This window comes from Cucurbita pepo, chromosome LG07, assembly GCF_002806865.2.
Source record: "Cucurbita pepo subsp. pepo cultivar mu-cu-16 chromosome LG07, ASM280686v2, whole genome shotgun sequence".
NCBI lineage: Eukaryota > Viridiplantae > Streptophyta > Magnoliopsida > Cucurbitales > Cucurbitaceae > Cucurbita > Cucurbita pepo.
The window spans coordinates 8,097,042-8,122,416 of NC_036644.1; the positions used below are offsets into that span (position 1 = coordinate 8,097,042).

Below are 25,375 nucleotides of genomic sequence, written 5' to 3' on the forward strand. Positions count from 1 at the left end.
TTTTGGGGAAGCTCAAAGCAAACCCATGAGAGCTTATGCTTAAAGTGGACAATCTCATACCATTGTGGAGAGTCGTGTTCGTCTAACACAGACGACTAGAGAGTTCAACAATACATCGTAGTCCATAGTCATAGAAAAGAGTTGGATTTTAACAATTCAACATGATCTTCCTTCTTAATAGATATTTTACAAGGACTTCAAGTTTTAGGAACACAAGCTACAGAGTATCAAATACTAATCAACTCTTCAGTTAAGTCTATGTATTGTTGTGGAAGATAAGACAGATTTCAATTTATGATCAGAGCACGAGTGATTCTTCAAGATCAATGTTCAAGAAAATGAACAACAATAAGCTACATTGCTACAATAAATCATTCATCTCTAACAGAATAGTGAATGTTCAAAATGTTCACTACAATCGAATTTTCTTACTTTCAGTTAGCCTGGTTTCGCCTTCAACAAATAAAGGACTCAGTAAGAGGACTTTTGAAGTTTGAACAGCGATAAAACCGTCTGACAATCTTGTTCTTCAAACGAACAAGATTAAACTCCAGCCAGATGGAAAGTACAATCAAAGAAAATTGATGATCGCAACTCCTCAAAACTAAAAAACTCTACAAAAATTATACTCGTCCTACTGTTTCCAGTCAATTTCATATGAATTAAACAGTTTTCGAAGCGCATACCTGAACCGAATACTTAACGGCAAGACTAGCCAAGCTATCACCGCGGAGAATCCGATGAGAGATCGCGAACTTTCCAAGGCAATTATCTCTCCAGAAGCTCCCGGAGCTCGGCTTCCCTATTACATCCTTAACCTTCCACGGCGCTTTGAAAGCACCGGAAACAATTTCCTGATCGGAAGCAACAGAGTTCCAGAGACGGGAAACGCAGCTGGAACGAGCCAAGTCGGGGATGGAAAGCTTCTCAAAGATGAGGCGAAGGATGTCGCGGCAGGAGAGGGCGAAGAAGTGAGAGTTCATCGGAGACAGTACGGCAGTGGAAGAATCCGGTAGCGTAGGCTGCTGCTGCAGCTGCTGCTGCGGCGGAGACTGAACGGTCGGTGAGGGATGAAGATGCCTCAGGATCTCAACGTCGTCATCTTCGTCGCAACAGCACCCCATTTAGAGAGAGAGAGAGAGAGAAACGAATGGTTATTATTAGTTAAGTCTTTATTTATTGGATCAAATTACTTCTTGGATGATCAGGGGTAGGATTGAGAATATGTTCAAACTTAGGGCTATAATCGTCCATTTAACAAATAATAATATATATATATATATATTATTAGAATATATTTATAAAGATAGTAATCAGAGATATTTATTTAACCCGTAGTATCAAAAAATTGTAGGGACTCACTTCCTAACGGGTATTCCGGGAATGGGAGAGAGAGTAGGTATAGATTTCTCCCTGTTAAATAACTGAGGTCGGGGTCGAGATTATATTCATCGTACCTGTCTCAATATAAATATATTTTCAAAGAGATTTTCTAAATTATAAATAAATTTTATTCCAAATTCCAGTAAATTTTGTGTACGGAGTTGTTTTGTTTTTGTCGTATTCATAATCATTATTATTTGATTCAACTATTAATTTATTAATAATATAACGTTTTGAAGGCTACACGTAAGATGCAATGTGGATACTAGGTATGTGAATAACATGACACGCTTGACTATATAAATGAAGATTGTCAAGTGAATGCCACAAAACTCGTGTACGTGGTCCGCGAGTTTTGTTCGGGTCACACGTATGATGCACGCAAATTAGGGGTAGCAATGTGAGCCGCCTTACTATATAAGTAATGTCGTCACCTAAAAATCATGGTGAATGCTATAAAACTTGTGCACATGGTACACGAGTTATGTTCGGGTCACACATACGATGCATGCAAATTAGGGGTAGGAATGTGACCCACCTTACTATATACGTGAATGTCATCACTTACAAACCATGTTGAATGCTACGAAACTCGTACATGTGGAACACGAGTTATGTTCGGGTCACACATACGATGAATGAAAGCTAGGGGTAGCAATGTGACTCGCCTTGCTATATAAGTAACTGTTGTCACCTAAAAAGTATTTTGAATGCTATGAAACTCGTGCACGTGGTACACGAGTTATGTTCAGGTCACACGTACGATGCACGCAAATTAGGGATAGTAATGTGACCTGCCTTTGTCATATAAGTGAATTTCGTCACCTAAAAGTCATGTTGAATGCTACAAAACTTGTGTACATGGTACTCGTGCGGGTCACACGTACAATGCATGCAAATTAGGGTAACAATGTGACCCGCCTTACTATATACGTGAATGTCGTCACCTAAAAATCATGTCAAATGCTACGAAACTTGTGCACATGGTACTCGTGCAGGTCACACGTACGATGCACGCAAATTAGGGTAGCAATGTGTCCCACCTTACTATATATGTGAATGTCGTCACCTAAAAATCACGTCGAGTGTTGTGAAGCTCGTGCACGTGTACACGAGAATTTCCGTTCGGATCACGAATTCTGTATTATTTTGGAATGATTTGTGAGTGTGATATTTTATTTTATTTTAAATTATTAGTTTTAACCCTTTTATTTATTAATATATAGAGTGATATTTTATTTTATTTTATAATTAATTTTAAGATTTTTCGATTATGATTTTTCATTAAAATATTAAAATATATAATTTAATTATTTAATTAAAAGAAAAAAGAAAATCGATAAAATCTGGTGGCCGGACCGGCGGGACGAAGTTGCTTGCAGGGCGGAGTGACCTTATCTTCTCTCTCAAACGATGCACTCGCTACCATCGCAAGCGATTCGTCCTCTTTCATTCTCATCCTTTTCTTCTTCATTTTCAAGCTCTCTCTACCTCCGTTTCATCTCTTCAACCTTCCCAATTTCCCCTTATTTCAATCCTCAATCACCTGTTTTCGCCGCCATTTCCCGCCGACTACGACGTTCCACCATCAGAAGCTGCTCCTTCATCACCGCCAAGCCTTCCTCGGACCTCAGAAATACCCGCTCGAAGGATGAGTCCGATTCCAAGCTTCAGGCTCTCCGCAAGTTGTTCTCGAAACCTGGCATTGATATCGACGCCTACGTAATCCCCTCGCAGGACGCTCACCAGGTCGGTTTTGTAATTTNAGGTCACACGTACGATGCACGCAAATTAGGGATAGTAATGTGACCTGCCTTTGTCATATAAGTGAATTTCGTCACCTAAAAGTCATGTTGAATGCTACAAAACTTGTGTACATGGTACTCGTGCGGGTCACACGTACAATGCATGCAAATTAGGGTAACAATGTGACCCGCCTTACTATATACGTGAATGTCGTCACCTAAAAATCATGTCAAATGCTACGAAACTTGTGCACATGGTACTCGTGCAGGTCACACGTACGATGCACGCAAATTAGGGTAGCAATGTGTCCCACCTTACTATATATGTGAATGTCGTCACCTAAAAATCACGTCGAGTGTTGTGAAGCTCGTGCACGTGTACACGAGAATTTCCGTTCGGATCACGAATTCTGTATTATTTTGGAATGATTTGTGAGTGTGATATTTTATTTTATTTTAAATTATTAGTTTTAACCCTTTTATTTATTAATATATAGAGTGATATTTTATTTTATTTTATAATTAATTTTAAGATTTTTCGATTATGATTTTTCATTAAAATATTAAAATATATAATTTAATTATTTAATTAAAAGAAAAAAGAAAATCGATAAAATCTGGTGGCCGGACCGGCGGGACGAAGTTGCTTGCAGGGCGGAGTGACCTTATCTTCTCTCTCAAACGATGCACTCGCTACCATCGCAAGCGATTCGTCCTCTTTCATTCTCATCCTTTTCTTCTTCATTTTCAAGCTCTCTCTACCTCCGTTTCATCTCTTCAACCTTCCCAATTTCCCCTTATTTCAATCCTCAATCACCTGTTTTCGCCGCCATTTCCCGCCGACTACGACGTTCCACCATCAGAAGCTGCTCCTTCATCACCGCCAAGCCTTCCTCGGACCTCAGAAATACCCGCTCGAAGGATGAGTCCGATTCCAAGCTTCAGGCTCTCCGCAAGTTGTTCTCGAAACCTGGCATTGATATCGACGCCTACGTAATCCCCTCGCAGGACGCTCACCAGGTCGGTTTTGTAATTTCGCTTCTCCTGGTTTTCGTGTCGTTGGAGCATAAATTCATTTGGATGTGTTATTGAATTGTGCAGCGTTTGTTCTGGAGGATATTTTTGTTTTGATTAGGAGAAATTCGAGTAACTAAGACTTTATGCTGCTATTTTTTTTTTTTAAAATCGATGTCCTTGTTGGATGAAAGTGTGGAGGTGTTGGATGAAAGTCCCATGTCGGCTAATTCAGGGAATGATCAAAGAATACTATCTCCATTGGTGTGAGACTTTTTGGGGAAGCCAAAAGCAAAACCATGAGAGCTGATGCTCAAAGTGGACAATATCATACCATCGTGGAGAGTGGTGTTCATTTAACTTGGTATCAGAGCCAAGCCCTAAACTTAGTCATGTCAATAGAATCCTCAAATATTGAGCAAAGGATTCCAAAAGAAAAGGAGTCGAGGCTTCTCGAAGGCATAGTCAAAAGTGACTAAGACTCCAAAAGAAAAGGAGTCGAGCCTCGATTAAGGGGAGGCGTACTTTGTTCGAGGGGAGGCGTACTTTGTTCGAGGGGAGGTGTTGGATGAAAGTCCCACATCGGCTAATTTAGGGAATGATCATGAGTTTATAATCAAAGAATACTATCTCCATTGGTGTGAGGCCTTTTGGGGAAGCCCAAAGCAAAGCCATGAGAGCTTATGCTCAAAGTGGACAATATCATGCCATTGTGGAGAATGGTGTTCATCTAACCGTCCTCTTATGCTGTGTTGTGGAAAAAATTGTTTGGATGTGTTACTCAATTGGCCCATGTTTGTTTGAATTTTTACGAGCGTTCTATTTTGTTGCTGTTTTCAGAGTGAATTCATTGGAGAATGTTACATGAGGAGGGCTTATATATCTGGATTTACCGGCAGTGCTGGAACTGCTGTTGTCACNCTTCAACCTCTCTCTACCTCCGTTTAATCTCTTCAACCTTCCCAATTTCCCCTTATTTCAATCCTCAATCCCCTGTTTTCGCCGCCATTTCCCGCCGACTACGACGTTCCACCATCAGAAGCTGCTCCTTCATCACCGCCAAGCCTTCCTCGGACCTCAGAAACACCCGCTCGAAGGATGAGTCCGATTCCAAGCTTCAGGCTCTCCGCAAGTTGTTCTCGAAACCTGGCATTGATATCGACGCCTATGTAATCCCCTCGCAGGACGCTCACCAGGTCGGTTTTGTAATTTCGCTTCGCCTGGTATTTTTGTTTTGATTAGGAGAAATTCGAGTAACTAAGACTTCATGCTGCTGTTTTTTTTTAAATCGATGTCCTTGTTGGATGAAAGTGTGGAGGTGTTGGATGAAAGTCCCATGTCGGCTAATTTAGGGAATGATCAAAGAATACTATCTCCATTGGTGTGAAACCTTTTGGGGAAACCAAAAGCAAAGCCATGAGAGCTTATGCTCAAAGTGGACAATATCATACCATCGTGGAGAGTGGTGTTCATTTAACTTGGTATCAGAGCTATGCCCTAAACTTAGTCATGTCAATAGAATCCTCAAAGGTTGAACAAATGACTCCAAAAGGAAAGGAGTCGAGACTTCTCGAAGGCATAGTCAAAAGTGACTAAGACTCCAAAAGAAAAGGAGTCGAGCCTCGATTAAGGGGAGGCGTACTTTGTTCGATGGGAGGTGTTGGATGAAAGTCCCATGTCGGCTAATTTAGGAAATGATCATGGGTTTATAATCAAAGAATACTATCTCCATTGGTGTGAGGCCTTTTGGGGAAGCCCAAAGCAAAGCCATGAGAGCTTATGCTCAAAGTGGACAATATCATGCCGTCATTGTGGAGAATGGTGTTCATCTAACCGTCCTCCTTATGCTGTGTTGTGGAAAAAATTGTTTGGATGTGTTACTCAATTGGCCCATGTTTGTTTGAATTTTTACGAGCGTTCTATTTTGTTGCTGTTTTCAGAGTGAATTCATTGGAGAATGTTACATGAGGAGGGCTTATATATCTGGATTTACCGGCAGTGCTGGAACTGCTGTTGTCACGAAGGACCAAGCAGCACTTTGGACAGATGGACGGTATTTTCTTCAGGTTGAAGATTGAACTTTCATACTTTCTTGTTACTTGGCCATGTATAGATAGTGAGAATAATTTCCCTGTTATTGATGATTAGGCAGAGAAGCAGCTAAGCTCCAGTTGGATTCTCATGCGAGCTGGAAATCATGGCGTGCCGACCCCAAGTGAATGGCTTGCTGATACTCTAGCTCCTGGCGGTGTAGTTGGAATTGATCCTGTGAGAAATTTTTCTTTTGCATTCTTTTAAGATGTTTTCTCATGTCCTCTTTTCCAAATTTAACTTGGTTTTGAATTTTGCATCTCAATTTGTAACGGCCCAAGCCCACCGCTAGCAGATATTGTCCTCTTTAGGCTTTCCCTAAAGTTTTTAAAACGCGTCTGCTAAGGAAAGGTTTCCACACCCTTATAAAGGGTGTCTCATTCTCCTCCCCAATCGATGTGGGATCTCACCATCCACCCCCCTTCAGGACCCAGCGTCCTCGCTGGCACTTGTTCCTTTCTCCAATTGATGTGGGACTCCTACCAAATCCACCCCCCTTTGGGGCCTAGCATCCTTACTGGCACACCGCCTCGTGTCTACCCACGTTTGGGAACAACCTCCTCGCTGGTACATCGCCCGGTGTTTGGCTCTGATACCATTTGTAATGGTCCAAGCCCACTGCTAGCAGATATTGTCCTCTTTGGGTTTCCCTTTCGGGCTTTCCCTCAAAGTTTTTAAAACGTGTCTGCTAGAGAAAGGTGTCCACACCCTTATAAAGGGTGTTTCGTTCTCTTCCCCAACCGATGTGGGATCTCACACAATTCTATAACCACATAATGTTTTAGTTTTGTCTACTTCTTCCTCTATCTAATGCCACCTATTGATTTCGTGAAGGGAGCAGTTTCTGTTTTCTGCCGATGCTGCAGAAGATTTGAAGGAGACCATTTCGAGGAAGAATCACAAGCTGGTTTACCTATATGATTACAATCTCGTGGATGAAATATGGAAAGAATCAAGACCAAAGCCACCCAAAGGGCCTATTAGAGTGCATGATCTTAAATATGCTGGTTTAGATGTTGCATCAAAGTTGGCTTCTTTGAGGTCTGAGCTTGGAGAAGCTGGTTCATCTGCAATCATTATATCCATGCTTGATGAAATTGCCTGGCTGTTGAACTTGGTAAAGTTCTATCTGTTCTTGACGTTTTCATTTGATAATTTTATTGTGAGATCCCACATCGGTTGGGGAGGAGAACGAAACGCCCTTTATAAGGGTGTGGAAACCTTTCCCTAGCAGACGCGTTTTAAAAACTTTGAGGGAAAGCCCGAAAGGGAAAGCCCAAAGAGGACAATATCTGCTAGCGGTGGGCTTGGGCCATTACAAATGGTATCAGAGCCAGATACCAGACACCAGACGATGGGCTAGCGAGGAGGCTGTTCCCTGAAAGGGGGTAGACACGAGGCAGTATGCCAGTAAGGACGCGGGGACCCGAAGGGGGGTGGATTTGGTAGGGGGTTCCACATCGATTGGAGAAAGGAACGAGTGCCAGCGATGAAGGGGGTGGATTGTGAGATCCCACATTGGTTGGAGAGGAGAACGAAACACCCTTTATAAGGGTGTGGAAACATTTCCCTAACAGACGCGTTTTAAAAACCTTGAGGGGAAGCCCAAAAGGGAAATTCTCAAAGAAGACAATATCTGCTAGCGGTGGACTTGGGCCGTTACACTTATTGTTACTAAAATAACTAAAGGTGAAATTTTATGGTTTTCCAAAATTTTAACTGCAATCTACAATTCCTCATGTTTTCATTAATTTTTTTAATCTTCTAATCTTCAAGTTAGCGAACTCGAAGAATGTGATTCTGCCTTTTTCTATTACTACTTACAATGAATGGTATTCAGTAGAATATCTCTGTAATTTTTCCATAATGGTATTCAGTAGAATATCTCTGTAATTTTTCCATAACTTTGCAGAGAGGAAGTGATGTTCCAAACTCACCTGTTATGTATGCATACCTGATAGTTGAAATGGATGGAGCAAAACTGTTTGTAGATACTTCGAAAGTCTCATCAGAGGTGATGGATCACTTGAAAAGTGCAGGAGTTGAGTTAAGACCATATGATTCTATTATTTCGGAAATTGAAAAGTAAGTTTCGTCGATTGAAACTTTTTCCTCTGAGTATGTTATCGGATGGGGATAATATTCTATATTAGTTTAAACAATTTTAGCTTTCTGATATATTTTCTACATGGAAGTTGCATCCGCACTATATTAAACAGAGCTTACGTTTTAATATGAAATATCTTGAAACTTTCATGAGCAAGTTTCACTATCAGATATTCTTAGGGTTATGGAAAAAGAATGAAATATGAAATCTCACATTCTTTCCATGATTTACATTGTGAATGGAGATATCCCTTTATGTGTCGGTTATCAAGTACAATTTTTAATGTTGCAGCAATCAGAATGCTTCCTATTGCTCTTGTATATGGTCATACCTTTATTTCAATGATGACTGAATTCTTTTCAGTTTGGCAGAAAAGGGAGCTAATCTCTGNAATCTTCTAATCTTCAAGTTAGCGAACTCGAAGAATGTGATTCTGCCTTTTTCTATTACTACTTACAATGAATGGTATTCAGTAGAATATCTCTGTAATTTTTCCATAATGGTATTCAGTAGAATATCTCTGTAATTTTTCCATAACTTTGCAGAGAGGAAGTGATGTTCCAAACTCACCTGTTATGTATGCATACCTGATAGTTGAAATGGATGGAGCAAAACTGTTTGTAGATACTTCGAAAGTCTCATCAGAGGTGATGGATCACTTGAAAAGTGCAGGAGTTGAGTTAAGACCATATGATTCTATTATTTCGGAAATTGAAAAGTAAGTTTCGTCGATTGAAACTTTTTCCTCTGAGTATGTTATCGGATGGGGATAATATTCTATATTAGTTTAAACAATTTTAGCTTTCTGATATATTTTCTACATGGAAGTTGCATCCGCACTATATTAAACAGAGCTTACGTTTTAATATGAAATATCTTGAAACTTTCATGAGCAAGTTTCACTATCAGATATTCTTAGGGTTATGGAAAAAGAATGAAATATGAAATCTCACATTCTTTCCATGATTTACATTGTGAATGGAGATATCCCTTTATGTGTCGGTTATCAAGTACAATTTTTAATGTTGCAGCAATCAGAATGCTTCCTATTGCTCTTGTATATGGTCATACCTTTATTTCAATGATGACTGAATTCTTTTCAGTTTGGCAGAAAAGGGAGCTAATCTCTGGCTGGACCCAGTATCAGTCAATGCTGCAATTGCAAATGCTTATAGGAACGCATGTGATAAGTACTTTATACGCCTTGGGAATAAAAGAAAAAGCAAGGATAAGACTTCTGAGACCTCAAATAGTCATGTTGGACCTACTGGAGTCTATAAGTCATCTCCTGTTTCAATAGCGAAGGCCGTAAAAAATCATGCTGAGTTAGAAGGGATGCGGAACTCTCATTTGAGGTTACATTGTGTTCTGTCATCAATATTTTCCTTTGCCCTTGATTGTGTAATACTGTAATAAATATGTCACAGCTAGCCTACAACTTCTCCATTTTGGATATGCACTATTCGCTAATCATTCTTGTTTTTGAACACCATATAGTGCAAATGCTCTTAATGTACTTAAAACTAGTTATTTTGTTTAGTTAATATGTGGTACAATATTTTGTGTAGAGATGCTGCTGCTCTTGCTCAATTCTGGTCCTGGTTGGAGGAGGAAATTCTCAATGGTGTCAAACTAACGGAGGTAGAAGTTGCTGACAAACTTCTGGAATTTCGTAAAAACCAAGATGGTTTTGTTGACACGAGTTTCGATACTATTAGTGGTATATAAAATTCCTTATGCATTTTTTTTTTTGCAAATCTGTTGTTTGATTAAATGGTCCTGTTCTCAGTTTCTTCAGTTTCATTACTCATTATTGTAATGCCTTTTCAGCCTCTGGTGCAAATGGTGCAATCATACACTATAAACCAGAACCTAGTGATTGTTCTGTTGTGGATGCAAATAAACTTTTTCTGTTGGATAGTGGAGCGCAATATGTTGATGGAACAACCGATATAACTCGTACAGTACATTTTGGTGAACCGACCACTTATCAAAAAGAGTGCTTTACGAGAGTCCTCCAAGTATGAAATCTCCATTTGCCACTTTTCTGTAATAATGTATGAAATTGCATCTGTATCAAATGGATTTCCATGGAGGACTTATTATTATGGCTGTTTATTTTCCGAAAAACCTCTGTTAGATGTTGAAAAACATTTATTCACTTACTTAGTCAACTAAAAAATGCTCATCATTTCTGCTGTTCAAACACGTAAAGTTAAAATTATCATGGATCTTATACTGCCTACCTCCCATCCCACCTCTTGTCTCATTTTTGTGTATGATATCATTGGCATTTCTTGCTTCATTCTGAAATATTAAACAATTGCAGGGCCATATAGCTTTAGATCAAGCAGTGTTTCCTCAGCACACCCCTGGTTTCGTATTAGATGCATTTGCTCGTTCCTCTCTCTGGAAAATCGGGCTTGATTATCGGCATGGTATTTCTTTCTGTTGATTAATGATCTTGTGTGCAAAACACTTAAATGTAGTTTGACTTGATTAGAAATATAGATTAGGTATTTTAGTTTTTATTTTTTTCCCTCCCCCTTGTCTTTCAGGGACTGGCCATGGTGTAGGGGCTGCACTAAATGTACACGAGGGACCCCAAAGTATAAGCTTCCGATTTGGGAATATGACTGGCTTACAAGATGGAATGATCGTTAGCAACGAACCAGGCTACTACGAAGACCACTCTTTTGGTATTAGAATTGAGGTAAAACTAATGAAATGAGAATGTTTAGGTGTGTAGACTAGACTAATTAATTGGAATTGATGCATAAACTCTTTTCTACTATCCTTGCATCTTCAACATCTTGTTTACTTGGATTGCTGTAGAGAAACAAAATGTTCGATCATTTTACAGAGATTGAAATACTCTTATGGTCTTTTGTAGCTTTCTGCATACGTTTTTTCTCATTGTTCTTCTTGTGATTTTGGTGTTCTTCTGCAGAATCTCCTTGTCGTGAGGGACGCTAAAACTCCAAACTGTTTTGGAGGCATTGGATATTTAGGATTTGAAAAACTCACGTTTGTACCCATTCAGGTAAACAAGTTGGTCATAAATAATGAAAATTATACAGATGTGTAATAGATGAGAAAAAACAACTAGGGAATATGACAATGTTGTTCTAGGAATCAACATAGGAGCATCTATGCTTGGCCTGCAAGGTATAATGTTTAAGGCAAAATAATAAAAACATAAGAACGTGGACCGTCCGATGTATCTGGATTTATGCTGTTGTCTTGCCTCTAACTAGGATTTAGCAGTTAGCAGGCATAATGCATTCACCATATTCACTGCACGTTGAGTTGTAGGCTTCTGAATTAATTCTGAGACTTAACATTAAAAGTTGTTCATATCTTGTTTAAAAAAACACACTGGAATCAGATATTAAAGGAAACCTCATTGTTCTCTTATGATTTTGAGTCGTAATTTATCGATATGGTTTTGTTTCTTAGTGAAAACAATGCTTGCATCATCATTGGGGCGAGATGAATGGACGAACTTTTAACTCTTTCTCTACTTTTGACAGTTTTATGGATTAAATTTTCTTTCATGCCATGCATGTAAAAGCAAACATCCTTTTTCTGCCTATAGTCTTACTTTGTAGATTACAAATTGGAGAACTTCCTATAATTCACCTCTAGGTGTTAGGTGTTCGGTGTTCGGTGGTCGGAGTTTCTACTCCGTTGTTTCATTCATCAATCAAATTTGTTCCTCTTCTTACAAAAAAAGAAAAGAAAACGCTTGCAGCATTGTAGTTTAAAATGATTGAAGGCTTCTATGTGGCCTGCGTCCAGTCTGTTGATTGAAGGCTTCTATGTGCCCTGTTTTGAACGTTTCTTTTTGCCTGTTTTCTTATGCAGACTAAAATGGTTGATATCTCTTTGCTCTCTGTTGCGGAAGTCAATTGGCTGAATGATTACCATTCACAAGTCTGGGAAAAGGTTTGACATTCATACCACCATAGTTATCCTGGTTGTCTAATTTCGCATCGATTGTTTGGAGCTTACAAAACAGGTTTCTGTTTCTGTTTCTAAAAGTATTTTTAAGAACAATGATCATAGATTAAGATTATTGTTTACTTGAAATCAAAATTTACAAAAATGGGAAGAACATCTGAAGTTTGTTAGGAGTCATGACAAGTAGTCTGTTAAGGGGCGAGGAAGAGCATGAACCAATCAAAATGGCGTTTTTATTGGTGTGAACCCTTTTGGATAGAATTGAAAGTAAAACTACGCAAATTTAGATTAGAGTCATGACAAGTAGTCCCTCAAGAGGTGAAGAAGAAGCACGAACCAATCAAAGACGTTGTTTTTATTGGTGTGAACCCTTTTGGATAGAATTGAAAGTAAAACTGTGAGATCCCACGTCGGTTGGGGAAGAGAACAAAACATTCTTTATAAGGGTGTGGAAACCTCTCTCTAGCAAATATGTTTTAAAAACTTTGAGGGAAAGCCCGAAAGGGAAATCTTAAAGTAGACAATATCTGTTAGCACTGGGCTTGGGCCATTACAAATGGTATAAGAGCCAGACAACGGGCAATGTGTTAGTGAGGAGGCTGAGCCCCGAAGGGGGGTGGACATGAGGCGGTGTGCCAGCAAGGACGTTGGGCCCCAAAGGAGGTGGATTGGGAGTCCCACATCGATTGGAGAAGGGAATGAGTGCCAACGAGAACGCTGGGCCCGGAGGGGGGTGGATTGTGAGATCCCACATCGGTTGGGGAAGAAAACGAAACATTTTTATAAGTGTGTGTAAACCATTCCCTGGCATACATGTTTTAAAAACTTTGAGGAAAAGCCCAAAAAGGACAATATCTGCTAGCGGTGAGCTTGGACCGTTACAAAAACTATACAAATTTAAATTAGATACGGTTCAAAGGGGACAAAATTATACCACTGTAGAAGCTTCGGGATTCGGGATTCACTGTTTTAATATGATTATGAGAACGGCTTCACTTCTCAAAGTAAATCTACTCATATATGGTTTGTACAGGTTTCTCCATTGCTCGAAGGTTCTGCTCGCCAATGGCTGTGGAACAACACTCGGCTGATTGCAAAATCCTGATTCTTTGCTTTTGTTTGACATAATGTATGAATGCTGTGTAATTTATGGCCATTGAATCAGATGTAGAAATGATATGTACTCTCTACACCATAATGCTGAAATGGGTTTGAACTTAAAAGGTCCGAGTATTTTATAGCAATTAAGATGATCAATCCTAGTATGGATAAGCATTAAGGTTGCTCGGATAAGGCTCGGATAAGGCTCGGATAAGTACAAAGGTATGAATGATCTATCCCAATCAGGCTTCGATGTATTAATCCTTCCTTCGACGAGCCCGTCTCCGTTCTGTGGTAGGGCAAGCACACCGTGAAGTATCAATCAAAATGTACACTCCATCTCTGCCTATAGTCTCTACTTCCTATCTTTTACAGTCGAGCTGCTTCGTTCCTCTCCCTATTGGTCATGCCAAACTGATTAGCTAAGAGAATTCCTTGGAGTCGGGCTTTAGCCTCCTCCTCTATTTTCTTTTTTCCTGACTACACTGTTTGTAGAACTGTTTTTCAAAGGTTTTTAGTTTACTTTTACGATTGTTTTTTTAGAATAATTGAAGCTGTTCGTATGAAAATTATGAACATCAAGGGAATAAGCTTAGTTTTTTTATTTTTGTACGTTGAAACGAATATTGTAAACCATAATTAATATATAACAGTTCAAGTCTACCGCTAGCAAATATTGATCTCTTCGGACTTTTCTTTTTGGGCTTCCTCTCAAGGTTTCAAAACGTGTCTACTATTGAGAGGGTCTAGCTCTCCTCCGACCAGTGCCTCGCACCGTATGGTAACTGGCTCTGATACCATTTGCAAATCGCTAGTAGGTATTGTCCGCTTTGACCCATTACAAATCGTTGTTAGCCTTGGTTTTAATAGTAACCTTACCGCATGTAGATATTGTCTGTTTTGATCCGTTATGTATCGTCGTCAGCCTCACGATTTTAACGGTTTTAAAATGTCTTTGGAGGAGACGCATGTAGATATTGTTTGTTTTGATCCGTTACGTATCGTCGTCAGCTTTACGATTTTAACGGTTTTAAAATGTCTCTAGGGAGAAGTTATATTGTCTGTTTTGATCGTATCGTCGAGTCTCACAATTTTAACGATTTTAAAATGCCTCTGGGGAGAGGTTTTCACACCGTTCCTTTCTCGAATAGGTGAAGAGATATATTTTAATATTTTAAAAAATAATATATCATTTAGCCATTTGGATTTTAAAAATAATATATCATTTATCCCTTTGGAACGAAATCAACTTCCCGCGAACGCCGACAATGGAGGCGCTGTATCTCTCCACTTCAGCACCAACCGTTCTTCCATTTCGGAAAACCGTTGGCTCTCGCACCATTTCAAAATCCTCGATTCTCTTCCCTTCTTCATCAAAGTCTCGATTCGCAACGATTTGCAGGCAAAGAATTGATGGAGAAGATACGCCTCTCTCCAATGCTATGGATGCTTACAGATTGTTCGGCGTCGACCCGACCTGCTCCGAATCCGAGCTCAAAGCCGCTTTTCGAGCTAAAGTACGTAGGTTTCTCTCGTTGCGATGAAAAATCGAATTGTAGAATCTAGATTTGAGTTTTCGGAATATGATTGGGAAGCGATTAAGTGATTGGCTACTTAGGTTGATTGTAGAATTTTTGGTTTTCTGTACCGATTTTCAATTCGACTTCGGATTTCTGGCCGTGCAGGTGAAGCAATTCCATCCAGACGTGAATAGAGATGGAAATTATTCCGATTCTATGATTCGTCGTGTAATTCAGGCGTACGAGGTAGCTATTCATCTATAGTATCAAGAAGAAAATTGCGTGGTGCTTTTATCTCATTGGTAAATGGTGTTTCTTTGATAGGATGAACATTATGGCAATCATCATTCATGATGACCTTAATTTGATTGTTATCTCCGAGTCCTTAATTACATTGTAGAATTCAAAACTATTGTTCTGTTGTTCCGAGAGAAAGTGCATAGAGAGTAATCTACGAATGGAAAAGATCCCCATTAAAGATTAACGATGAAATATTCAAGCCATAAGTACTTGTTTCGATGCTGACACCACAAGAGACTGTAACAAGCTGGAACTATTTGTGTTCTGATGAAGAAATTGTTCACTTCTATCATCTATGTTATAGTCAATTATGAAACTCAACAATCACTATGCTTTCTACAATATGCAGATGTTATCCAGTTGCAGCCGAACCGAGTTCATTGAGAGGTATCGTTGTGCTTTTGGTGTTGTTCTCAATGTGTATAGAGCTGGTTAAAACTCTTGCAGCATTCATCATAGAATAAATTGTGTAATTACCATATTCTTGGAAAGTTTAGGGGAATTCTTAATTATAAATAAAAGGTTATAGATAATATATATAACTGAACGAAGAGTTCTCATTCTTTATAAAAGTGTGGAACCTCTCCCTAGCTACGTTTTCGTTGAGGGGAAGCGGGAAAGGCCAAAGAGGACAATATCTTCTAGCGGTGGGCTTGGGCTGTTACAAATGGTATTAGAGCCAGATACCGGACGATGTGCTAGCGAAGAGGCTGAGCCTTGAAGGGGGTGGACACAGGCGAGCGGTGTGTCAACAAGCACGCTGGGCCCCGAAGGGGGGGTGGTGGATTTAAGGGATGATGGTGTGTCAGCAGGGGGGGATGATGGTGTGTATGGGGAGGAGAACGAAACATTCTTTATAAAGGTGTGGAAACCTCTTCGACGGGGGGTGATTGTGAGGTCCAACATCGGCTGGGGAGGAGAATGAAACATTCTTTATAAGGGTGTGGAAACCTCTTCGATGTGTTTTAAAAACTTTGAGGGAAGCTCAAGCGAAAGTCCAAAAAGGACAATATCTACTACGTGCGGGCTATTACAATAACAATGAATTACTTTTATTGACATTTTTAAATTCGATGGAGTTTTATGATTTCAAGTTTCAGTTCCTCATTCATTTTCATCATTCTATTTGGTGATATCTATTGTTCATTTTTTATGGAACTCTCACAATTAAACATATGAACTCAGGGAATGTTTAGATCCTTTTGAAAACCCAGAATGCGATGCATTTGATGTCTTTGTTAATGAGTTTCTTTGTGTTGGAAGAGGTACCATCTTTGCTCCATCTTATGAATGTTACAATTTAAGTTCTTTGTTACAATACAACAATCTACATGTGTTGTGTCATAACAATATGCAGGCTGCCCATATTCGTGTGTAGACAGAGCTCCCCATGTCTTCACTTTTGCTTCGTCCACCGGGACAGCCCGGGCGACTTCTCAAGGTTCGTTCGAGTGATAATATGCAATTATAATTTCAGTATTTTGAGGACATATGAAATGTGTATTATTCCAACTACGATTTCTTGATTTAGTTTCAATAAACTAGGACACGGTGAAGATTATCAGGTTCAAATTGCAGTTGGCCAATGCCCCAGAAGCTGTATACATTATGTAACACCTTTGCAAAGAATCATCCTGGAAGAGCTACTTGACAGGTACAAAAATATTCCAACTTAGATTCATAGGTACAAAAATATTCCAACTTAGATTCATGTTCGAAATTGTGATGTCCTACGTTGGTTGGGGAGGAGAATAAACCACCATTTATAAGCGTGTGGAAATCTTCCCCTAGAAGACGCGTTTTAAAGCCTTGAGGGGAAACCCGAAGGGGAAAGTCCAAAGAGGACAATATCTGCTAGCGGGGGATTTGGGTCGTTACTAATGGTATCAGAGCCAGACACTGGACGATGTGTCAGCCTTCTCGCTGTTCCCTGAAGGGGGTAGACGTGAGGCGGTGTGCCAGTATGGACACTGGGTCCCAAAGGGGGGTGGATTGCAATGTCCCACATTGGTTGGGGAGGAGAACAAACCACCATTTATAAGGGTGTGGTAACCTTCCCCTAGCAGAGCGTTTTAAAGCCATGAGGACAATATCTGCTAGCGGTGGATCTGGGTCGTTACAGAAACCTTAAGACTAGAAATCTCAACCCCTATAAACTTGAATTTTATACTGAATTTATATTATTTATTAAAGGTTCTTACCTTTACTTTATTAGTTTAATTAGGAAAGTAGCCTAGTTCGGCTGTGCGAAGCTCCGAATGGAAAGAGTACTCTCGTTAAAGTAGGTTCTTGCCACATAGCTTTTTGGTGACTTTAGTTCCATCTTTGTTTGTGTAGTGCCTTGGATGTGCCATATGATAATTCAGCAGAGGCAGATTTACTATATTCTCTTATAGTGAAATCAAAATTCGAGAATAATCGATACAGAAAGCCGAAGAGGGAGCCAAAGACGTCGACCGAACGAGTCGATTGGTATTGAAATCTTGATTTTACCGTCTCGTGTTGAACTGAATCAAGAAGAAACCAATGCAGGTGACAAAATATCTTCTAAGTTCTCTAAAGAAATATATGTGTTAGAGTTCGGTGGGTTAGTTTATTACCCACCAAATGGGATCATTTCCATTCTTTAAATGTTTTAGATTTAGATTTGTATATATCTTAGGCATCCTTCTGTAACAAATTTATTATTATTATTTTATAATTAAAATACATATTTTAAGTGGAATGCCTCGATAGCTAACTATAAGATAGTTTGTATTGCTAAGGTGTGGCTCTAGGTAAGCTAATTATATATATATATATATATATATAGTTTCTCCTCCCTTTCTTTGAAATAAGGGCTATCCATAGAGTAAAGGGAGGTTTTGCTACAGTGATTCGGGCGGTTGATGTCCTCTTCCTCTTTGAGAGTTGCGGGTCTTTCTGCATGAGTGATAGCTCACGCTCAAAACTTCTCGTACACGAGTCCTAGTCGTTGCGCAGCGGTCTGTTTCCCGGCTTTGCTTGCGCAATGATGATTGGTTTCATCCATCCTCGACCCTAATGAAATTGAGTATTCCAATCAGTCAAGTGGTTCGGGTTCTCGACAGGTTCCCGTTCGCCTGCCCTCTCCCTCATAGTCCATTAGTGGGTAGGGTGGTAAACTGATAGATAGGGCGCCCGCCTCCTCTTCAGACATGTCCTCGACAACTTGGCGGTTGTCCGGTCTCCGCTTTTGGGGGCAGAAGTGCTTTGGTCAATATATATATTTGTTTATTTATTTATTTGTGTTTAAGATTTTTTATTTTTATTTTTGCAGGAACTCGACATAGGATGGCGGTGAGAGTGAAGGGGTTGAATAATCATTATTTTAAAAAAAGGTTTTATTTATTTATTTTATATGGAAGAGGGAGTAAAAATACTTTGAACATAAACTCAGCTTTGCTTTGGGCTTCTCTAAAATGCCTCATCCCAATGGAGAGAGTAATATTTGATTATAAACACATGATCATTTCTTAAATTAACCGATATTCAACAGCTACATGGAGCTGATGTGGGACTTTCATCCAACAGTTATATGGAGGTAATCGAAAATGTTGATTAGGCTCTTACACGATTATTAGCTTTCCCATGATTAGACAAGACGATGTTATTCATGGAAACATTCGAATTGGAAAAGGACGGGGGAAAGCTTGAACACATTTGTTCGGGGTGAATATAAGTATATTGATATTCGGAGCATAAAATCGGTCTCTTCCACCAAGAGATTTGAGGTTCGAACCACCAAAATAATAAGAATAATAAGAATAATAATAATTCAATTGAAAAAATAACAATAATAATTCAAATGAGTCGGGGCTCCGTTGGGTCGGATTTTTAAAAAGCGGAGCTCCGAAAACGTCATTTAAATAATATATAGCCGTTTGAAACAGCGTCGGTAGCCATTTGAAATCTCTCCGAATTCAGTCTCAAACCCTACGTGACCGTTGCTCTCTCTCTCTCTCTCTCTCTCTCTCTCTCTCTCTCCCCACTCAGCTCTGCTACTTCTTCTGCTTCTTCTTCTTCTTCATCAAAATTCTTGGCATCTCTCTCGAAATTTCACGTCCTCATTCTCTTTGAATCCATGGATGGTACCCTTTCTCTCTTTGGGGCGGGCTTTTGTGGGGGACAGGAGCGGATTGGTTTGTTGATTTGATTGATTTCTTAATTTGAAGAGTTGTTGTTTAAATTTCAGATGCAACGGTGGAATTCGCATCAGAATTACGCCCTCCGGTTGTTCCTAGTTGTGATCCGAGGCCTCTGCCTTCATTATCCGGTTCAGGTTCGTTAATTATTCAATTTTCAACGATTCTTTCTCGGTCTCGATCTGAAAAGAATTTTTGTTTTCATGGATCTGTTTCGACCCGGAATCTACGGCTTTGTTTTCGTTCTTTTTATTAGAAATCAAGTTGACCTATTTACATTCAGTTAGAGCAATAGGATTTTCTATTGTGGAGACATTTTTGTTTTTCTTTGTATGTTTCTTCCTGCTAATTTCCTAATTGCACACCATCATCTGTGTTTATCTTGATTTCGGTTTGGAAACTGAGGATTGAAAGGATTGGCTATCTTCACGACCAATTCAAATGTTTATGATGATCTTTTCTGTAAACTTGTTTGATCCTACTGGTTGGTAGTATTTTCACTAAAGTTCTCAGTTGTCCAGACATTGCTTTGAGAGAATCTTTTGAACATGCGGATAAGATGGAGAGCAGATTATCTAGCGATGAACCCCAATTAGCATCACCAGATGGAGCGCAGATACTTCCAATCCTTCAAAAGGTCATTGACTTGGGCAGCAAAGTAGAGGTATGAAGTAATTGAAGTCTTGTTTTTCCCAATTAGCATCACCAGTTCATTTTTTGTACTCTATGTTGTGAGGATATTTGATATGACGAATCACTTGTTCATTTCTGGTTCCAGAATTTGAAGAATGAACATATGCTCCTAACTGAACGATTCAAATTAGACACCGATGCTTTTCCAGGCCCTGAACTTGTAAAAACTCTTCAACTTCTAGGTAGCTTTCTTCTACCACCCAACCACTTTCCATCATTTCGACTTATTAATCGCTCCTGAGCGACTAATCCTCCGCTGCTTGTTTTCTTTAAGGTACAGAACATGAACTTTTAAAGAAGAAATACCTTGGAGAGGTCACTGAGCGAAAGAGACTTTACAATGAAGTGATTGAACTGAAAGGGAATATTAGAGTTTTCTGCAGATGTAGACCATTAAATGAAAGCGAATTAACCAATGGGGCTACCTCTGTGATTGAATTTGATTCATCTCAGGATAATGAGATTCAAGTTGTTTCTTCTGATTCTTCAAAAAAACAGTTTAAATTTGATCATGTGTTCAAGACAGAGGATGGCCAAGGTAATTGTAAGAATTAGTGGCTAATTTTGAAGTTACTGTAAATTCTTAATCCATATATTGATGATGAGTTTTCAAAATGTGTAGAAACTGTTTTCGGTCAAGCTAAGCCTGTTGTAGCTTCAGTGATGGATGGGTATAATGTCTGCATATTTGCTTATGGACAAACTGGAACGGGGAAGACATTTACTATGGAGGGAACACCTGAAAACAGAGGAGTCAACTACCGGACTCTGAAGGAACTGTTTAAGATTTCCGAAGAGAGAGATGGTGTTATGAAATATGAATTGTATGTCAGCATGTTGGAGGTTTATAATGAGAAGATAAGGGACCTCTTGGCTGACAACTGCAACCCAAATCTGAAGAAGTGAGTTTTTGTTTTTCTATTTCTGATCATTTTTCATGGAATATTTGGATATGGTGATTGTGAAATCCCACATTGGAGAGGAAAACGAAACATTTTTAACAAGGGTGTAGAAACCTCTCCCTAGTAGACACGTTTTAAAAATCTTGAGACGAAGCCCGAAAGGGAAAGTCCAAAGAGGACAATATCTGCTAGCGGTGGGTTTGGGCTGTTACAAATGGTATCAATGCCAGACATCGGGCAGTGTGCTAGCGAGGACTTGGTCGCCGAAGGAGGGGGACACCGGGCAGTGTGTTAGCTAGGATGTTGGGTCCCGAAGGGGGGTGAATTGTGAGATCCCACATTAGTCGGAGAGGAGAATGAAACATTCTTTATAAGAGTGTGGAAATCTATCCCTAGCAGACGCGTTTTAAAAATCTTGAGGAGAGGCCCGAAAGGAAAAGCCCAAAGAAAACAATATCTGCGAGTTGAATGCTTTTGGTTCCAGAAATTTAATTATCATATTAAGCTAATGCTTGCATTAGTGTTCTAAGATATTTACTCGTTTTATTGCAAGATTTCTTCTCCTAGACTTGAAAAATCAACTAATGACCACTTCAAATGAAACACATTAATAATGNAATGCTTTTGGTTCCAGAAATTTAATTATCATATTAAGCTAATGCTTGCATTAGTGTTCTAAGATATTTACTCGTTTTATTGCAAGATTTCTTCTCCTAGACTTGAAAAATCAACTAATGACCACTTCAAATGAAACACATTAATAATGTTAAAAATATTGGAAGAGATTGTTAATATATGAGGTACGTTTTAAGGTTGGAGATTAAGCAAGCAGCAGAAGGAACACAGGAAGTCCCTGGATTGGTTGAAGCTCAAGTTTATGGAACTGAACAAGTGTGGGAACTACTCAAGTCTGGCGGCCGGGCAAGATCTGTTGGATCCACCAGCGCAAATGAGCTAAGCAGCCGATCCCACTGGTAAAGTTCTTGTCCAAACACCATGTGTTAAATAAATAGACACTTTTTTTTATGCCAGATCTTTCTTAAACAAAATTTGTCAAGTAAATTCTGTTCTTACAAGATGATTCAACAAATAGATATACTTATGCACACCAATTACCATTGCATCATGTTAGCTTGTTGCGAGTCACTGTCAAGGGAGAGAGTCTTATAAATGGACAGAGGACAAAGAGTCATCTTTGGCTGGTCGACTTGGCTGGTAGCGAGCGTGTGGGGAGGATCGACGTCGATGGCGAAAGATTAAAGGAATCTCAGTTCATTAATAAATCACTTTCCGCTCTCGGTGATGTCATCTCCGCCCTTGCCTCTAAAACCGCTCACGTTCCTTACAGGCATTTCTCCATCCAACTCTCTTATTTGACCAGGAAATGTGTTCTTTGGTATATCTGACTGAGTTTTCTTTACTTTTCTTGTAACAGAAACTCTAAACTCACTCATTTGCTGCAAAGTTCTTTAGGTGAGCTTCATTGCCTTAATATTTTGATCCTTATTCTTTCCCTGAGCTTAAATTAATGGTCTCTCTGGTAGCTTATTTGCTTAGTATATGACATTAATGGAAATTCTATGTTCAGGAGGAGATTGCAAAACCCTGATGTTTGTACAGATTAGTCCAAGTTCAGCCGACGTTGGAGAGACACTCTGCTCATTGAATTTCGCTAGTCGAGTTCGAGGGATCGAGAACGCCCCTGCTCGCAAACAGACAGATCTCACAGACCTGTTCAAGTTCAAGCAAATGGTATCCAAACACTGGAAAAGTTTGGTTCTTTCAGTGCTTTGACCTTGTTCTTAACAAGTTTTTTTAACATACAGTCGGAAAAATCCAAGCATGACGAGAAGGAAATGAAGAAGTTACAAGATAATGTGCAATCCTTGCAGTTGAGACTCACTGCTAAGGAACATAATTGCAGGAATCTTCAAGAAAAGGTAATAGATTCAAGTTTCTAACCATGTTCTTGTAATAAATCTACAGGATTTTGAAGTTCTTGCACAATTTTTTTACATGATTTTCGTTACGAAGAAAAGATTTTCGTTATTGGCTTTGTACGAACAGGTTCGAGATCTCGAGAGTCAACTAGCAGATGAGAGGAAAGCCAGACTAAAACAGGAAAGTAGAGCTCTTGCTGCTACTTCTACCGCTGCCTCTCTTCCAAAGTTGGCAGCTCCCAAAACTGTTACAGAAAAGAAGCCACCATTAGGTCCTTCTAAACTAAGGCTACCCCTAAGAAAGATAACCAATTTCATGCCTCCTCCTACGACGTCGTCCCCCGTACCATCCAAGAAAAGGCGTGTCTCGTCGTTCATAAATACTGCTCCTCCTCCTCCTCCTCCTCCAACAGAAGGCAAAGAAAATGGCCACAGAATGATGACAACTGCAGCTGCAAACACAAGAAGCCTACTTGTACCAAGACGACGTTCACTTGCTGTTAGACCAACTCCAACAACGACGACAACGACAACGACAACGACGCAGGTTTTTCAACCCAAGAGACGAGTCTCGATGGCTACACTTCGTCCGGAGCTAAACTCTCACATGACAACACCACTTCACACTTTGGGGCCACAAGAATTTGCAACAAGGAAAGCAAGATACTCAAAGTTGTTCTCTCCATTACCAGAGTTCCAAGCATCAGTAGAGGCAACACCAATTGCCATGAGGAGCAGTAGCAAGTTCATGGGGAGCCCTCCAACTCAAGGTGTCCCCAAAGTTATTGCGTTGCAAAGAAAACCAGTAGTGTGGAGTCCTCTCAAGTGGAGAGAGCTTAGAAACTTCAGGAGGCCATCTTTAATACCGTCTCGACTTTCCTCTACGGAGTTCCAATGACGATATACAGCCTTCATCTCGACCACCTTCCCACTGCTCTGAAAAGAAAGCCATCAAATGTGGAGTCCTCTTGCTCAGAACTTGCAGTAGGTCATCTTTAATACCGACCCCGTCTCGATCTCCTACCGAGCGAGTCCCAATGACGATATCGTCTTGAACGTTATGGTACAACTGGTCTGTTTCTTCTCTAACCTCCTCCCTCTCTATAGCATGTTCTCTGTGATTACTACTATAATAACAATTCTTTTTATAGGGTGTTTACAGCTAAATTGTATGCTTCTGGCTTACCAAATGAAGTCTCAAGAAACACAAAGTCAAGTTTAGATTTGTACTCTTTATCCTTTAGAGATAAGAAATTTACTGTTTTTTTCCATATCCTTTTGGAGGCAATGCTGTGAAGGAGGATTCCTCTACTTCCTCTGAGCGTTTGTGTTGCTCGGTCCTTCATCGACATGTACCCAACGATCACCGACACGTTTTATTCAAGCAATTCATCCTTTGAGAACGTAAGCATGGTACTACCTTGTATGTAGAAAGACATCACATCTCGTCAATCATTTACAACCTCTCTCAATAGGATTTCGTGCAACGAAGGGCTGTTGAACACCATATTCAAGCTTATGCATGCAACTTAACGTTCTAGATACCGAACAATCACTCATCTCAAAATTGAATTGAGGAGGATATCATAATTCATTTTGATATGATATTTTGTAATGGCTCAAGCCACTACTAGCGTCTTCTTTGGACTTTCCCTTTCGAGCTTTCCTTCAAGGTTTTTAAAATGCCTCTATTAGGGACCCTTAGGGCCCAGCATCCTCGTTGGCACTTGTTCCCCTCCCCAATCGATGTGGGATCTTACAATCTACCCTCACAATCCACCCCTTAGGGCCCAACGTCCTCGTTGGCACTTGTTCCCTTCTCTAATTGATGTAGGATCTCACAATCTACCTCCCTTCCGGGCCTCACAATCTATCTCCCTTAAGAGCCTAGCTTTCTCGCTGGTACTAATTCTTCTCTCCAATCGATATGAGATCTCATATCTCATATATTTAATTTTTGATCTCGATATCAAATCTTGATTCATTTTGATATTTATTTAGGGTCACAACCTGCAAGTTTATGATCAATTTTTTTTTTAACAAAAAACAAAGATTAAATTACAAATTTAGTGTTTAAACTTATAAGTTTGTGTCAATTAAGTGTTTAATAGGTCATGAATTTTAAAAAATGCCTCTAATATGCATGCGTGTAAATTTTCAACTTTATTTATTCTTTTTTAACTTACCAATCTATTGAACATAAATTATAATTTAATACTCTATCGACACAAAAATCAATTTTATGTTTAATAGATTCATTAACTAAAAAAATGTTGAATATTGAATATGTAAAAAAACTATCAAAATAAAATTCAAAATTCAAAGATACCTTTCAAAATTTGATTCTTACAAGACACGCTACTCGAAAGACATTATCTACCAACAAAAGACTTGAATTTAACAAAAAAAAAAAAAAAAAAAAAAAAAAAAAAAAAAAAAAAAAAAAAAAAAAA

General features: G+C 39.4%; 4 protein-coding genes across 9 annotated transcripts in view; 3 read left to right on the plus strand and 1 right to left on the minus strand.

The window, feature by feature from the left end:
• LOC111798339 (F-box protein At1g55000) overlaps positions 1-1,146 on the minus strand; it is a 4,378-nt gene extending 3,232 nt beyond the window's left edge. The window contains exon 1 of the mRNA XM_023681415.1: positions 687-1,146. Within this exon, the coding sequence (XP_023537183.1) occupies positions 687-1,124 (438 nt within the window). The 5' untranslated portion in view covers positions 1,125-1,146. The remainder of the gene's footprint in view (positions 1-686) is intronic.
• Positions 1,147-2,721: 1,575 nt separating this feature from the next.
• LOC111798337 (probable Xaa-Pro aminopeptidase P) lies at positions 2,722-13,547 on the plus strand. 2 transcript variants are annotated; one of them, XM_023681413.1, is made up of 14 exons: positions 2,722-2,857; positions 5,064-5,338; positions 6,083-6,208; positions 6,291-6,410; positions 7,075-7,350; positions 8,146-8,318; positions 9,444-9,695; positions 9,909-10,060; positions 10,171-10,361; positions 10,670-10,778; positions 10,899-11,053; positions 11,291-11,383; positions 12,208-12,288; positions 13,337-13,547. In XM_023681413.1, the coding sequence occupies exons 1-14, from the start codon at positions 2,797-2,799 to the stop codon at positions 13,406-13,408; spliced, it is 2,136 nt and encodes a 711-aa protein (XP_023537181.1). In that variant the 5' UTR covers positions 2,722-2,796; the 3' UTR covers positions 13,409-13,547. The 2 variants fall into 2 exon arrangements, with proteins under 2 accessions (XP_023537181.1, XP_023537182.1); XM_023681414.1 differs by lacking the exons at positions 2,722-2,857; positions 5,064-5,338 and adding an exon at positions 3,738-4,148.
• A 1,079-nt stretch (positions 13,548-14,626) lies between these two features.
• On the plus strand, positions 14,627-18,614 carry LOC111798340 (chaperone protein DnaJ). Of its 3 annotated transcripts, none has more exons than XM_023681416.1 (8): positions 14,627-14,921; positions 15,090-15,170; positions 15,574-15,611; positions 16,410-16,489; positions 16,582-16,665; positions 16,770-16,878; positions 17,562-17,756; positions 18,098-18,614. In XM_023681416.1, the coding sequence occupies exons 1-7, from the start codon at positions 14,673-14,675 to the stop codon at positions 17,701-17,703; spliced, it is 783 nt and encodes a 260-aa protein (XP_023537184.1). In that variant the 5' UTR covers positions 14,627-14,672; the 3' UTR covers positions 17,704-17,756; positions 18,098-18,614. The 3 variants fall into 3 exon arrangements, with proteins under 3 accessions (XP_023537184.1, XP_023537185.1, XP_023537187.1); XM_023681417.1 differs by having other exon boundaries at positions 18,523-18,607; XM_023681419.1 differs by lacking the exon at positions 18,098-18,614 and adding an exon at positions 18,063-18,093.
• Positions 18,615-18,671: 57 nt separating this feature from the next.
• LOC111798336 (kinesin-like protein KIN-14S) lies at positions 18,672-24,193 on the plus strand. Of its 3 annotated transcripts, none has more exons than XM_023681412.1 (12): positions 18,672-18,786; positions 19,438-19,524; positions 19,901-20,051; positions 20,166-20,262; positions 20,355-20,618; positions 20,703-20,982; positions 21,795-21,956; positions 22,115-22,330; positions 22,418-22,455; positions 22,571-22,734; positions 22,809-22,922; positions 23,050-24,193. In XM_023681412.1, the coding sequence occupies exons 3-12, from the start codon at positions 19,947-19,949 to the stop codon at positions 23,818-23,820; spliced, it is 2,211 nt and encodes a 736-aa protein (XP_023537180.1). In that variant the 5' UTR covers positions 18,672-18,786; positions 19,438-19,524; positions 19,901-19,946; the 3' UTR covers positions 23,821-24,193. The 3 variants fall into 3 exon arrangements, with proteins under 3 accessions (XP_023537180.1, XP_023537179.1, XP_023537178.1); XM_023681411.1 differs by having other exon boundaries at positions 19,909-20,051; XM_023681410.1 differs by lacking the exon at positions 18,672-18,786 and adding an exon at positions 18,854-19,333 and having other exon boundaries at positions 19,909-20,051.
• The last annotated feature ends 1,182 nt before the right edge of the window (positions 24,194-25,375 follow it).